Source organism: Pristiophorus japonicus, chromosome 6 (assembly GCF_044704955.1).
Source record: "Pristiophorus japonicus isolate sPriJap1 chromosome 6, sPriJap1.hap1, whole genome shotgun sequence".
NCBI classification, from domain to species: Eukaryota; Metazoa; Chordata; class Chondrichthyes; family Pristiophoridae; genus Pristiophorus; species Pristiophorus japonicus.
In genome coordinates this window covers 214,498,646-214,514,845 of record NC_091982.1, presented here as the reverse complement: position 1 = coordinate 214,514,845, position 16,200 = coordinate 214,498,646, and the positions used below count along the sequence as shown (strand labels likewise).

Below are 16,200 nucleotides of genomic sequence, written 5' to 3'. Positions count from 1 at the left end.
TTCCCCTTTCTAATTGGTTGACCTGGCCCATGTGATCCCAGGTTGCTTTCGAACCGCCTGTGTCCCTGGGATCCCTGTGCCTTTACGCAGACGTGAGCTTGGAGGCCCAGGACCCAAAGTCTCCGACGCCCGGGAGCCCGCAGGTATTTTCGTATGTTTTTCGGGTCAGAGGAGTACTCCAAAGGTACGCCTCAAACCGCAAATTTTGGCCCATTGTAATTGGAGAAAGATTCAAGTGAGACATGGTCCAGCCTTTAAAATACTGAGGGGCAGGGATGACAGAGCTGCAAGAAGGCCATGCAACCTAGAGTGCAAACAGAGTGACGCAGCATGTATTTAAAATTAACCAGAATCAAGTGAGAACTAGAAATTTGAAGCATCATTTTTTTTTCTCATCTCTGAATAGTGGCGCAGTGGAACATAGTCCTAGTAAAAGCAGTTGAAATAGATTTGATCAACTCCTTTGCAAAAGTCCTAAACAACCATCAGGTGGGAATGAAAATGGAGCTTATGAGGATAAGTATGACGAAGATGATCAATTACTTCATGCTATACAATGGCATCTATGCTACTTAACCTGAAGAGATGAAGCAATTACTGGCAATAGGCCAGGAAATAATAGTGGAAAGGTAAATATAGGTGAATATTCTTCAGTATTGAGCAGTAACCTTTGTGGATTAGAGAGTATTTATGGAGCACTTTCGCACAAGATATAAAATGTTTCATGAAGGACACAGTAATGTGTACACAGTCATTGGAAATATTAGGCTTGGTGAGCTGATTAACCTTTTACCACTCCATGCTTACTTTTTAAAACATCTATTAATTCACAGTATGCAGGCATTGCTGGCAAGGCCAGCATTTATTACCCCTCCCTAATTGCCCTTGAGAAGGTGGTGGTGAACTGCCTTCTTCAACCGCTATAGCATGTGTGGTGAAGCTACGCCCACAGTGCTGTTCGGTAGGAAGTTCCAGGATCTTGACCCAGCGACGATGATGGAACAGCAATATATTTCCAAGTCAGGATAGAGTGCAGCTTGGAGGGAAACTTGGAGCAGGTGGTGTTCCCGTGCGCCTGCTACCCTTGTCCATCTAGATGGTAAAGTTTGCGGATTTGGGAGGTGCTGTCAAAGAAGCCTTAGCGAGTTGCTGAAGTGCATCTTGTAAACACTGCAGCCACAGTGCGCTGGTGGAGGGAGTGAATATTTAAGGTGGTGGATGGAGTGACGATGAAGCAGACTGCTTTGTCCTGAATGGTGTCGAGCTTCTTGAGTGTTGTTGGAGCTGCACGCATCCAGGCCAGTGGAGAGTATTCCATCACACACCTGACTTCTGCCTTGTAGATGGTGAAAAGGCTTTGGGGAGTCGGAGGCGAGTCACTTGCCAGAAAATACCCAGCCTCTGACCTGCTCTTGTAGCCACCGTATTTATATGGCTGGTCCAGTTGAGTTTCTGGTCAATGATGGAAATGCCATTGAATTTCAAGGGAAAGTAGTTTGACTCTCTGATGTTGGAGATGGTTATTACCTCGCACATGTGTGGCACGAATGTTACTTGCCACTTATCAACCCAAGCCTGGCTGTTGTCCAGGTCTTGCTGCAGGCAGGCACGGACTGCTTCATTATCTGATGAATTGCGAATGGAACTGAACACTGCAATCATCAGCAAACATCCCCACTTCTGACCTTATCATGGAGGGAAGATTATTGATGAAGCAACTGAAGATGGTTGGACCTAGGACACTGGCCTGAGAAACTCCTGAAGCGATGTCCAAGGGCTGAAATCATTGGTCTCAAATAACTGCAACCATCTTCCTTTGTGTTAGGTATGACTCCGTTCAGTGGAGTATTTTCTCCCTTGATCCCATTGACTTCAATTTTACTCGGGTTTCTTGATGCTACACTCGGTCGAATGTTGCCTTGATGGCAAGAGCAGTCACTCTCACCTCACCTCTGGAATTCAGCTCTTTTATCCATGTTTGGACCAAGACTATAATGAGTTCTGGAGCCAAGTGGTCCTGGCGGAACCCAGACTGAGCATCGGTGAGCAGGTTATTGGTGAGTAAGTGTCGCTTGATAGCACTGTCGACTGTAACTTTCATCACTTTGCTGATGATTGAAAATAGACTGATGGGCCAGTAATTGGACAGATTGGATTTGTCCTGCTTTTTGTGGACAGGACATACCTGGGTCAGTTTTCCACATTGTTGGATAAATGCCAATGTTGTAGCTGTACTGGAACACCTTGGCTAGGGGCACGGCTAGTTCTGGAGCACAAGTCTTCAGCATGACAGCTGGGATGTTGTTAGGGCCCATCCAGTGTGCTCAGCCATTTATTGGTATTGTGGAGTGAATTGAATTGGCTGAATGGATCATTCACTCAGCACCTCTAGCTGAAGATGGTTGCGAAACCTTCAGCCTTATCTTTTGCACATAAATGCTGGGCTCTGCCACTGTTGACATAGAAAACATAGAAACATAGAAAATGTGTGCAGGAGTAGGCCATTCGGCCCTTCGAGCCTGCACCACCATTCAATAAGATCATGGCTGATCATTCACCTCAGTACCCCTTTCCTGCTTTCTCTCCATACCCCTCGATCCCTTTAGCCATAAGGGCCATATCTAACTCCCTCTTGAATATATCCAATGAACTGGCATCAACAACTCTCTGCGGCAGAGAATTCCACAGGTTAACAACTCTGAGTGAAGAAGTTTCTCCTCATCTCAGACCTAAATGGCCTACCCTTTATCCTAAGATTGTGTTCCCTGATTCTGGACTTCCCCAACATCAGGAACATTCTTCCCGCATCTCACCTGTCCCGTCCCGTCAGAATCTTATACGTTTCTATGAGATCCCCTCTCATCCTTCTAAACTCCAGTGTATAAAGGCCAAGTTGATCCAGTCTCTCCTCACACGTCAGTCCAGCCATCCCGGGAATCAGTCTGGTGAACCTTCGCTGCACTCCCTGAATAGCAAGAATGTCCTTCCTCAGATTAAGAGACCAAAACCGAACACAATATTCCAGGTGAGGCCTCACCAAGGCCCTGTACAGCTGCATTAAGACCTCCCTGCTCCTATACTCAAATCCCCTAGCTATGAAGGCCAACATGCCATTTGCCTTCTTCACCGTCTGCTGTATCTGCATGTCAACTTTCAATGACTGATGAACCATGACACCCAAGTCTCGTTGCACCTCCCCTTTTCCTAATCTGCCACCATTCAGATAATATTCTGCCTTCATGTTATTGCCTCCAAAGTGGATAACCTCACATTTATCCACATTATACTGCATCTGCCATGCATTTGCCCACTCATCTAACCTGTTCAAATCACCCTGCAGCCTCTTAGCATCCTCCTCACAGCTCACACCGTCACCCAGTTTCGTGTCATCTGCAAACTTGGAGATATTACATTCAATTCCTTCATCCAAATCATTAATGTATATTGTAAAGAGCTGGGGTCCCAGCACTGAGCCCTGCAGCACTCCACTAGTCACTGCCTCCCATTCCAAAAAAGATCCGTTTATCTCAACTCTCTGCTACCTGTCTGCCAACCAATTCTCTATCCACACCAGTACATTACTCCCAATACAATTGTGCTTTGATTTTGCACACCAATCTCTTATGTGGGACCTTGTCAAAGGCCTTTTGAAAGTCCAAATACACCACATCCACTGGTTCTCCCTTGTCCACTCTACTAGTTACATCCTCAAAAAATTCCAGAAGATTTGTCAAGCATGATTTCCCCTTCATAAATCCATGCTGACTTGGATCGATCCTGTCACTGCTTTCCAAATGCGCTGCTATTTCACCCTCATTGATTGATTCCAACATTTCCTCCACTACTGATGTCAGGCTAACCAGTCTATAATTATCCGTTTTCTCTCTCCCTCCTTTTTTAAAAAGTGGTGTTACATTAGCTACCCTCCAGTCCATAGGAACTGATCCCGAGTTGATAGACTGTTGGAAAATGATCACCAATGCATCCGTTATTTCTAAGGCCACTTCCTTAAGTACTCTGGGATGCAGACAATCAGACCCCGGGGATTTATCGGCCTTCAATCCCATCAATTTCCCGAACACAATTTCCCACTTTATAAGGATATCCTTCAGTTCCTCCTTCTCTCTCGACCCTCGGTCCCCTAGTACATCCAGAAGGTTATTTGTGTCTTCTTTCGTGAAGTATTTGTTCAATTGGTCTGCCATTTCTTTGTTCCCCATTATAAATTCACCTGAGTCCGACTGCAAGGGACCTATGTTTGTCTTCACTAATCTTTTCCGCTTCACATATCAATAGAAGCTTTTGCAATCAGTTTTTAAGTTCCCGACAAGCTTCCTTTCGTACTTTATTTTCCCCCTCCTAATCAAACCCTTTGTCCTCCTCTGCTGAATTCTAAATTTCTCCCAGTCCTCAGGTTTGCTGCTTTTTCTGGCCAATTTATATGCCTCTTCCTTGGATCTAATACTCTCTTTAATTTCCCTTGTTAGCCACGGTTGAGCCACCTTCCTTGTTTTATTTTTACTCCAGACAGGGATGTACAATTGTTGAAGTTCATCCATGTGATCTTTAAATGTTTGCCATTGCCTATCCACCGTCAACCCTTTAAGTATCATTTGCCAGTCTATTCTAGCCAATTCATGCCTCATGCCATCGAAGTTAGCTTTCCTTAAGTTCAGGATCCTAGTTTCTGAATTAACTGTGTCAATCTCCATCTTAATAAAGAATTCGACCATATTATGGTCACTCTTCCCCAAGGGGCCTTGCACAACAAGACTGCTAATTAGTCCCTTCTCATTACACATCATCCAGTCTAGGATGGCCAGCTATCTAGTTGGTTCCTCGACATATTGGTCAAGAAAACTGTCCCTAATACACTCCAGGAAATCCTCCTCCACTATATTGCTACCAGTTTGGTTAGCCCAATCTATATGTAAATTAAAGTCCCCCATGATAACTGCTGTACCTTTACTGCACACATCCCTTGACAATGGGGATGTCCACGGAGTCTCCACCTCCCATTATTTGTTTAATTGTCCACCACCATTCGTGATTGAAAGTGGCAGGACTGCAGAGCTTTGATCTGATGGGTTAGTTGCCCGATCACTTAGTTCTGTTTGTAGCTAATTTCGTATTCTTTAGTTCTGTTCCATCCATTTTGTTGATCTTTAAAATATATTTTGCTTCCATAGCAAGTGTTGATAAATTTATCTGAGGTTGTACAGGGCCTTGGTGAGGCCACACCTGGAGTATTGTGTACAGTTTTGGTCTCCTAACTTGAGGAAGGACATTCTTGCTATTGAGGGAGTGCAGCGAAGGTTCATCAGACTGATTCCCGGGATGGCGGGACTGACATATCAAGAAAGACTGGATCAACTGGGCTTGTATTCACTCGAGTTCAGAAGAATGAGAGGGGATCTCATAGAAACGTTTAAAATTCTGATGGGTTTAGACAGGTTAGATGCAGGAAGAATGTTCCCAATGTTGGGGAAGTCCAGAATCAGGGGTCACAGTCTAAGGATAAGGGGTAAGCCATTTAGGACCGAGATGAGGAGAAACTTCTTCACCCAGACAGTGGTGAACCTGTGGAATTCTCTACCACAGAAAGTTGTTGAGGCCAATTCACTAAATATATTCAAAAAGGAGTTAGATGTAGTCCTTACTACTAGGGGGATCAAGGGGTATGGCGAGAAAGCAGGAATGGGGTATTGAAGTTGCATGTTCAGCCATGAACTCATTGAACGGCGGTGCAGGCTCGAAGGGCCGAATGGCCTACTCCTGCACCTATTTTCTATGTTTCTATGTTTCTCATGACAAAATGGTGTTCTGACTGTTTGTTAGGGTGCTAATTATCTTTATAGAAATGCAGTTGTAAATTTACAGCTCATCCTGCAGAAATGCAAGATATCCACCAACAGATCAAATAAAGAATTTGAGAAGATTTTATTTTTACACAGAGAGTGGTGAGAATGTTGAACTTGTTGCCATGTGGAGTGATTGTAGCCGATAACATTGGCACATTTAAGTGGAGGCTAGAGGGAGAAAGGAATCGAGGAATTTCCAGGCAGTGTGGGAAGAGGTCATTAGAGTGGAAGAAATGAGAGGAGGCTCATGTGGAGTAAAACATCGGCATAAACCAGTTGGGTTGAATGGCTTGTTTCTGTGCTGCAGGTACCAGGCAATTTTATGTCAGCAGAAACTTTGCAGGTAAATTCAGCTAACTTGTTCTGTTAGTACCCTTGTCAATGTCTTCAGCACAAACTATTTAGTCAAAAAGAAAATTTACCGAAGTGAACAGAAAAGAAAATAATTTGATTGCTAGTTATAATTCTTATTTTGGTGTTTAGACAGGAGTCCAATGGCAAGATTCAAGAGTAAAAATCAACAAATTTCAACATTGAATCACAGTTATTGGCAATGAAGATCAGCTATATAATCTTGCATCCATTTTAATGCAATTCTAAATTGGCTTACAGCACAGAACAAGAAGGCACTTCTGCAAATCATCAAATGTCATTTAATCTAATCTGCTGTCCTCGAGACCACCTTTCAATGTCCACTGTCAAGTAGTGAACTGCAATACATATTTCATCCTTTACCTGTTTTACTAATAGATTTTCTGCTTCATTTTCTGCCCCTTCAGGCACTGTGGAACATATGGTACGTCTTTCCCTCGGTATTGATGATATCTGGACAAAAGAAACAGTAATTTTTTGTTACACTTTGCATAAAATACTTTGTGTCTTCTTTTGTGTTTTGAATACCGATTCATTAGAAGCACATAAATAGAAATAATTTGAGTGTGGAATTAACTGTATGTCTGATTTCAGTGACACCATTACATACATGCATGTCTCACTCCTATGTTTGTTGATCATTTCCCTGAATACTTCCCCCATAACCAGCTGTTCCACCACCGAGAGGAACTGCTCCCTTGTAATTCCATGCTGTCTTTACCACTGTGCATGTGGATTATTTTGATATTTAATCATTCACTACATTTTTAAACCACACTTTCAATTTAATTAGTGAAAAGGTTTCCATGGGTTTGCTTAAATAAAAAATATCAAAGTAAAAAAGTTATGGGCATAAAATGGGCTCAATGGGATCTAATTTCGGGAAATCAAAGTCCTGCACTTCAAAGACGCACTTTAAATATCCAACTCAAAATTTGGTCACGCCATTTTTCAGGCATCTCTGGTGGCCACCTAAAACAGCATTTGGCCTTTACATATGAAAAAGGGGGAGGGGGGATCTAATGCATGTTTTATCCCCCTTTGTGAAATTGGACAGCGATGAGAAGGGAATTTAGTGGCCACCGTAGCCACCAAATAAATATAAATTTTTTCCAATTTTTACAAAATCTTTCTTGTAAAGGCAGGAGAAGCAGCAATGCTCTCTCGCTTCACAGTAATTACGATTGCTCTTCCTGTCCCCCCGCTGCCCACTCCAACCCCTCTTCCCAGGACTTATCTTTGGGTGCTTGCCTTATTATGCTGTTCAAATGTGTGGTGTGACAGGCGCTGGCAGCTTGCACACAAAATGTTAATGAGGCCCAATTTCAGGCTAGCCTTGGCCCTCTAGTTTGGAGTGTGCGCTGGCTGCACAGAACGAAGTCCGGGCCCAAACACAGTCCCTAAAGAATTTATACCTCATCAACCTTTGTGTGCACTTGTGTTACAAGATTGTAATGGTTACTGAAACTGTTTCATTGTTAAAATCAGAAGAATGACAAAGCATGTATAAGTATAGAAGAAGAAGATTGCAAAATTTTGGTAAATTTACGTCAGAAAAAGTAAAAATTTGTTTTTTTTCAATGCACCGGTAGAGTGAAAGGTTTACTCTGATAACATTAATAAATAGAAAAAAGCAGTATCTGGGTGTAATTTTTCCATCATGTGCAATGTATAAGAAAATTGGGAAATCTACTTTGCCTGGCATTTTATGTTGTAAAGCTGTCTTAATGTGACAAACATGTGAATATAACCACATCACAAAAACATGCTAATAGCCAAATATGTTAAGGTTGCCAGACAATGTAGTTGGAGACACTCCAGCATTGGATAGTGAAGGCCAACAGTTATTGGAATGACTCCCGTCAATGCAACTTCAATTCCCTAAATCAGACAAAAAATCCAAGGTTTCTTTTTATAAAAATAGTAGAGCAAAGCTCCTCGGGCTCAATCAGAAAATCCAAACATAATACATCCCAATAGCATTAAGTCAGAAATTTATATTTTCATAAACAATGTTTTGAAAATATAAATTCCACATGCTGTTGTCTAAATATTTTGGCATTCATCCATAATGGGTTGCCTTTAATCCCTGCTCAGCCAGGCCATTAGGGGAATGTTATCATTTTAATAAGAATTTGAGGATGATGACGATAACAACATGCATTTTTATAGTGACTTTAACATAATAAAATGTCCCCAAATCCTTCACACATATGAAAATAACCAGATATTGAGCACTAATGGGAGAAGGGTTGGGGGTAACTGATCAAAGAGGTAGCTTTGATGAAGACTTTTAAGTAGAGGAGAGAGGTAGTGAGACAGAGCAATTTAGGGACAGCATTTCAGAGTTTGATGCTGAGACTGGAGAATGAAAAAGATGCTAGAGGCAGAAAACCAAGTGATGGATGCAGAAACACAGGCTGAAGGAAGTTGCAGAGGCAAAGCCATAGAGAGATTTGTAGATGAATCTAAGGATTTTGAAACTAGTGTTGGGGGATAAAGAGTCAATGAAGATTGGTTGAGTCAGGGATGATATGTTACGACTGAATGTAGGCAGCAGAGAATTGGATGACTTGCAATGTGCGAAGGATGTAACTAAGGTCTCTTCTCCTCACCATTAGTGGCCATGCTTTCAGCAGGCTTGGAATCTTATTAAACTCCCTGCCTCTCCACCTCCCTCGCCTCCTTTAAGACCTCCTTAAAACGCACCATGTTGGCCAAACTTTTGGTTATCCCTCCTAACCTTTCCTTCTTTGTCTTGAAATCCAACGTTTTGAGCATCAATAAATGTTATTGTTGTAGCTTCAGTCTGGACAGCAGCAACTCACTTAGCTTACTTTGAATGAACCTCCGAGCCTCATGACATCTACCAGCAAGGAGGACAAGAGCCGCAATGTCATTGGAGCATCATCACCTGGAGGTTCCCATCCCAGTCAGACACGATCCTAATTTGAAAAATAATTCAAGCTGTTCCAGAAGGATGGCAGGCAATCTCAGGATGAAAGCATCATAGCAGCTCCATGGATACCTTGCAGAGACCTGCAAAATGGTGTGTCTGTGACCGGCCACTAGCTGTACATTGATAGAGTGGTCCCATGTGGTGGCTGGGGTGTAACGGCCACCACACGTTAAAAAAACCCACGCACAGGCATCTTCCACCCTTCAATATGTAGTTTGGGATCTGGAATATTAGGTCCTTCATTGAACTCATCCCTTTTTGGCGTGGAAGCAAGTCATCTTTGTTTCGAGGGACCGCCTATGATGATGATTATAGAGTGGTATCCTTTTCTATTGATGAATATTGCTGGCTCTTGTTTCGGTGCACTGAGGGCAACGTGTGTGCAGTTAATAACACCCTGCATGCGAGGGAAGCCAGCCACTGCTGCAAAGCCCAGAGTTCTGTCCTGTTGACTGATGAGCTCAATGGGGAAGGTGATGTAAGACTTGCCCCTGGCAAAGAGGGATTTAGTCACCTACTTAATACTGCTGTGTACTGTAGACTATTATATGTGGGCGACATCCCCTGTAGCAGCCGGCAAGAATCCAATGGCAAAGAAATTCAGTGCTTTGGTAACGTTGAAAACCACTGGTAGAGCTTGCCCCGCTACAGTCTAGACTGCAGCAACTCACTTAGCTTACTTTGAATGCATCTCCCAGCCCCATGATATCTACCAGCAAAGAGGACAAGAGCAGCAATATCATGGGAACATCATCTTCTACAGATTCCCATCCTGGTCCAGCAGGTAGCAGATTCTGTTCCAGGTGGTGACAAGGGTCAGCAACAGCCTTCCTAGAGATGCAGAGCATCCTCCTAGTCCTCAGAGAAGTCCAAGAAGGTGATACACTACCTCTACACCCTGTGTGCTGGAGATGGCCTCCTGCACACAACCCCTCTCTCCTGTTGTCTTCTGTGAGGCCCAGATGCTAGTGGAGGTTGTTGCTGAGGTTTGTGCACCTGCACCTTATCCTCCTCCAAATTTTACTTCATCCAGAATAAAGAAGCATAAATGGAACCCATAGTAAGTAGAGAAAACTTACTCAGGACTGTTAGGGCAATAAAATGATCTGAAAGCTGGGAACTTTCCTACAAACCAGAGGACAAAGGATCCTGTGATCCAGTGAGCTGCAGCAGAGAAACCCTTTTTATACTTCTTCAGGAGTTCTCAAACACCAATTTCACCAGGTTTTGCTGGCAGGTCCAGTACTGGGTGGTGTCTCTGTGATTTTGAGTTAAAATGGCAGGCTTTGGAGCGCAACTTTGAGATTTTAATGAGGCCCCCCGCTTGCCGGGGCTGACGACTGACCCGAAGCCAGAAGCCAAAAGCTGGTGAGTTAACACTTCGGAAGGCTGGTATGTTGTGGAAGGTCCAAGAAGTTCCCAACGCGATGTTAACCCGTCCGCTCCATTCCCACCTGGGTGGGCTGGGTTAAAATCAGGGCTCTAATGTCTGGATTGCCCTGGATAGGGTATCATTGGCCATACATTTGTAACCAAATATGATTATTACAGTTGTTCCATGTTACTCATCTACTGTTAAACACAGCTTTAACAGAATAAAATACTCAGATTAAAATGCTAATTATGATAATTATTATAATGACCATCTCATTTGAATAAACTAAGCATGTCCTACTTTATTCGAATTACTAAACAATCAAAATTTTAGGAGGAGACATTCATTACCGCCCCTTTTAACTTATTGGAAATTTAGCGCCCGGCGGAATGGCTTGCAAAATTGTGGGAAATTGGGTGTTTCCACCCCGGGAATGAAGGGGCTAATGGCCTCAGTTGGGTGTTGTAGGGGTGCTAGGGACAGAGAGTTAACCAATTTCAGCTGCCGTGCATTCAGCAATGTCTTCAATCATTGTCTCCAGCTCAATCTAGCTCTTAAAGGGAAGGTAATTTCAAACTGCTACTGCTTATTTTCAGCATTGCTGCATTTGAGTCAGACCCCTCAGCAACTGAGACACCTTTGTGTGATCGCTGATGCAAATCCTGCTTCAAGGGATAATGTGGCGCTGGAGACATTGGTGGGGGCAGTAGAGAGGAGTAGGGAGTCGCTGTCCTCTCCATCTAGAAGGAGGCCATTGCCACAGGTATTCAGGGCCATGTGGCGAGAAGTGGGCGAGGAGGTGTCGGCCAGTACTGTGGTAGATAGAACCCTCACACAGTGCCAAAAGAAATTCATACCTCAGTCGGGTGGTGAAGGTGAGTACATGCTTCCAGATCTCCTACATACCAGCCTCTGAACCTCTGTCATCTACAGCTACTCACACTCCCATCCTCATCTCATATCTTGCCGACACTCACAGCTATTCAACGACGACAGATATATCTTCCACATAAGTAGTTGAACTCTTATTCACACAAGTTCCTTTCTTTTGCAGGCCAAGATGGCACATAACAAGAGGGAGCAGCAGCTGCCTGGAAGAGGGGAACCTCAACTGCGAAAGTTGAGTGACCTTGAGGAGCGATTGCTGTGGCTCATTGGCCCGCAGGTGGTGGGCACCGTGACCGGCGGGGGCATCAACCCTGCTGGGGGCAACAACGGTATCTTTATCCCCTCTCATTTTCTCATCCCACTTCCCCATCAAACCAGAAGGTTTTATCACTTTACAGCTCCTGATACTGTCTGCATTCCTTGCTCTGTTGCTAACTGCCCCCCACCAGCCCCCCTGATCCCACCACTGCCACTGCAATTGCACTTATCGCTGCCTGTCATCCAGCCAGCCCAGACTGCCGCCGCCCAGCCTGAGGTCATACAGTTTACAGCCAGGCCTTCCAGGCCCAGAGCTGGTCGAGGGCGTCCTGCAAGGCCATCTGTAGTCTCTGGCCCTGACACACAGCAGCCTTCCACCAGCCATGCTGCAGCCACAGGGGACACAATGTGGAGGAGCACTAGAATAGTTAAAGCAAAGAGGGGATATAAGAAAATGCACAAGGGTGATTGTTAAATAAATTATGACACAGTTAATTCTTATTGGCCCAGAAATCGCGGCCTCTCGGGTCCGTACGGTGTTTCTAAGGGCCCAAATTTCCCAATGAGCTTCACCGTTTTTTTTTGGTGCAACTTGATTTTTCTGGTGTATCTTTTTAGTTGCAAATATGGCCATTTAATTTGTGCCAGTGTAAATGAGTTAGTTAGGTTTTTTGTTAGGTCAGTTTTTTTTTCAAAAGGGGTGTTCCCAGCCACTTACACCATTTATGCCAATTTGGCCAGAAAAAAGTTGTACTAAACTAACTTAGGGCAGTGTATGTGTCCACCTTTGTCTGCACAGAAAGACCTTATTTACAGTTGAGGAATCGGTGCAAGTAACTACATTTAAAGCACCACAAAGCACCAAACAAAGCACAAAAAGTAATAAGCAATTAATTAATAAATAAAATAGAAGGAACCCTGCACCTAAAGCACCAAAATCAATCAGTAAATAACAAATAAAAAATAGAACACCTACCTTAGGGAACGCAGCGGGCCGCTGATGAGGGAGCCCATTCGGCCAGGGCTAGGGACGGTGTGCTTCGGCCCCTCCCACACAGCCTGCAGCGCGCGTTTGCAGAAACGGCCTGCCAGAAGCTACTGCATATGCGCGCAGACTCTATTGCGCATGTGCAGAGGTCCCGGCACTGTTTTCAGCGCCGGGACCTAGCTCCGCCCCTCCTCTCTTTGTTCTGCGCCACGCCTGCTCCACAGACGGCCCGAGAATTGGCCATGATCGCAAAGATTATTTTTGGCGCTGCTTCTGATGTAAACTGTCAGCGGGGAGCTCGGAGGTGCGCCGAAAAAAACGGAGGGCCAAATTTGGGCCCTACGGACCCGGGAAGGCATCGGCTAAGCCGATTTTCAACGCACAATGCGCATGCGCTGAAAACTGGCTTTTCCAATCTGTCAAGTTTCTGGCTTGACAGATCCTCCGCATCTCGGGAGCAAGGACATTTGCAAAGGCAAGATTGTGGGAATTACCCATCTCTTGCCCAGCAAATGTCCTCAAAACTCTTGTGCCTGATGAAAGCAGCCGCATAGCCTACTTTTACAGGCGTAAGAGTTTTAAAATACACAAAACATTTTAAAATAAAGTTATAAAAACACATTTTATTGTTTAAAAATCCTCCACTTACCACTATGGTAAGTTTATTTTAAAGCATAATTAAAAAAAACTTTTTAAAAAATCAGGAAAATATATTTTTTTTTAAATACATTAACAACTTTAATTTAAATTAATAAAAATATGTTGTACATTTTTTCTCTCTTATTAGTGTTTTGGGGGTGTTTTCATTCATAGTAATCGGAGTCTCAGACTTACGAAGCTCCTATTACTATGAATGAGAATATACTGCACTCGATTGGCTGCCCAGAGCAATGTGACTCCAGCTCCAGGCCTGCGCACATCCTGATGTGCTCGCGCTGCGACACGCAGTCAGGAGAGGCCTCAGGACCAGGATCTCACGTGGCTGCAGCAGCTTTAGGTAGGTAGGCATCTTTTTTCTAAAATCTATTCGAACGCCCACAGGAAGGAGAAACCAGGATTTCTGGGCCACTATATAAATTTTTATTGGAATGTATCAACCTGACTGTTGTGTCTCATTTCACTTCTGGCGCAGGGAAGGGCAAGTTGAGGTGGTGATGGGGACGTCCAGAGGAACCGGGAAGTGGGATAGAATTCACTGGAACTGAAGTCTGATGAGATGGTCGCAGAACGTCCTTGCAGAATCGCGATTGAGTGGCTGCCTCCTCTGTCACTGGTGTTGCTGCTCTTGCTCCTCCCTCCTCATCCTCATCCCGAGGTAGTGTGGCTATGCCTGGTGGCAATGGCTGTGCCCTCATGATGGTCAGTTTGTTCAGCATGCACAGATGACAACGAATAGGGACACCTGCTTAGGCAAGTACTGGAGGATTCCTCCCGAGTGGTCAAGGCAGCGGAACCATAGCTTCGGCAGTCCGATGGTCTGCTTAATGGTTTTCCTGGTGGCGGACTGGCACTCATTGTATGAGTGCTGGTCAGGAGTGTTGGGCTTGCAGAGGGGAGTCATGAGCCACATGGAGAGTGGATAGTCCTTGTCTCTGAGCAGCCAGCCGCAAGCTTGATGTTGTGGCTGAAAGAGATCTGGCACACCAGTCTGGCGCAGCATGAGGGCATCGTGGCTGCTGCCAGGATAGTGGGCATTGGCGGTGAGGATTCGGCGTGTGTGGTCGCACACCAACTGCACATTCAGTGAGTGGTAGACTTTGCCATTTCAGTATACCTCAGGATTGTATTGCAGTGCCTGCAAAGCAATGTGGGTGCAGTCAATGGCGCCCTGCACCATGGGGAAGCCACTATCCTGATGAAGCCACATGCACACTCTTGCTGCTTCTCTCTAGTCATGGGAAATGAAATGCAGTCCCTTCTCCTTCTGTACAGAGCGATGGATGGCAAACTGGAGATGTCTCCTGTCGCAACTTGGAAGAATCCATTGGCGTAAAAATTGAGTGTGATGGTGATCTTGACTGCCACTGAGAGAGCTGTGCTCACCCTGGTCTGAGGCTCTAGGTCTGATTGCAGCAGATGGCAGAGCTCTGTGACCACGTCCTTGCTGAAGTGCAGCCTTCGAACACATTGTTCCTCAGTGAAATTGATGTAGGGGAACTGCTGTTGGAATAACCTGGGAGAGTAAGGTCACCTGTAGCCAGCCCTGTTGGGGCCTCCTCCCTCTGGCCACATTTTGCTGCCTTTCTCCCTGCCCTGCTCTCCATCCTGCTCCCTGTCCTGCTCCCTGTCCTGCTCCCCATCCTACTCCCCGTCCCACTCCTCGTCCTGCTCCCCGCCTTTGTCTCTGCCTAAGAAGCCTCCGACGGTGATATTGGAACAGGAGGTTGAGTGCCAACACAGCCCCCATGAACCAATATAAATGTTGTTGTTTCAAATCTATCCTCAATGAAACAAAGGAATGGTTAAGAGGCAGAACAGTCTGTGAAATGAAAATCGCTCAAATCTGTCCACCAGCCACGCTGCCTATGTGTTAGCAAGCTGCACAGAGTAATGGCTGATAAAATTGTTTCTAAAGATGGCGCCTTTAAATAGCATTCCTCCAGTCGACTTCCGACTGCAACTCGACAGCTGAAGCTGTCATTGTCAGTACCAGGCGGTAAATGAGGGGGTGCGGATGAATTTCTCTCCCGGGGTGGTAATGGGGTACTGCACATGGCGCACAGCGATGACATAATCATTGCCGCACACAGCCGAGCAAGGCGCTACCTCTTAATGCTTCCGCAAATCCCCTGAGCAATTTTGCATGAGGCGCTGTTCCGGCCACGTCTGGTCAAAAACCCACTTGTGCCCCGTTAGTACCCCCCAGCGGTGCTGATGGCAGGAGCCCAATTTCGCCCCCTTAATTAACACAGATACTTGCACACAAGTAAATATATTTTATATTATTGAGTTCATTTTTGATAGTAAGATGTGCATAGTACAAGTGATAAAATGCACTGTTAACAGTCAATATTTGAGTTTCTAAAAATAACTTGAAAAAATCTTCTCAATATTCCATTTAAATTTTGCTTTCCTTTTTGTTCCAAACAAGTAGGTAAGCGTGCCAAGAGTTTTTGAAAATGATTTATAACAGCTCTGTTCCTTTGTGGATTCCAGTGGGTTGTGTGTTCAACTTATCTGCTGGCTGTTCTTCTATTTGCAGAATTATGGGCACCTTCGGAGATTGGGACCCAAAGCAAATTAAATTAGAATTTATAATTACACTGCAGTTGCAAATTCATATTTGTAGTGAATTGGCAGCTAATTCAAAGTATACGTGCTAGTGTGCATATTACATGGTTTGCAGTTAAAACCACCACTTGCACACATTGGAATTTAATGCTTCGAAGAATTGAGTCCTTCACCTTATAAAATACAGCAGATAGGTTGTGCTACTAACTAATGCTGCTGTTGCACCGAAATGCTGGTACTAGCAGTGTAAGGGAAGCAGAATTAAGCT

The 16,200-nt window shown here is 44.6% G+C and overlaps 1 protein-coding gene across 1 annotated transcript in view; it reads right to left on the bottom strand.

Annotated features, from left to right (window-relative positions):
- dock10 (dedicator of cytokinesis 10) overlaps window positions 1–16,200 on the bottom strand; it is a 316,489-nt gene that overhangs the window by 220,159 nt on the left and 80,130 nt on the right. The window contains exon 3 of the mRNA XM_070883587.1: window positions 6,597–6,686. Within this exon, the coding sequence (XP_070739688.1) occupies window positions 6,597–6,686 (90 nt within the window). The remainder of the gene's footprint in view (window positions 1–6,596; window positions 6,687–16,200) is intronic.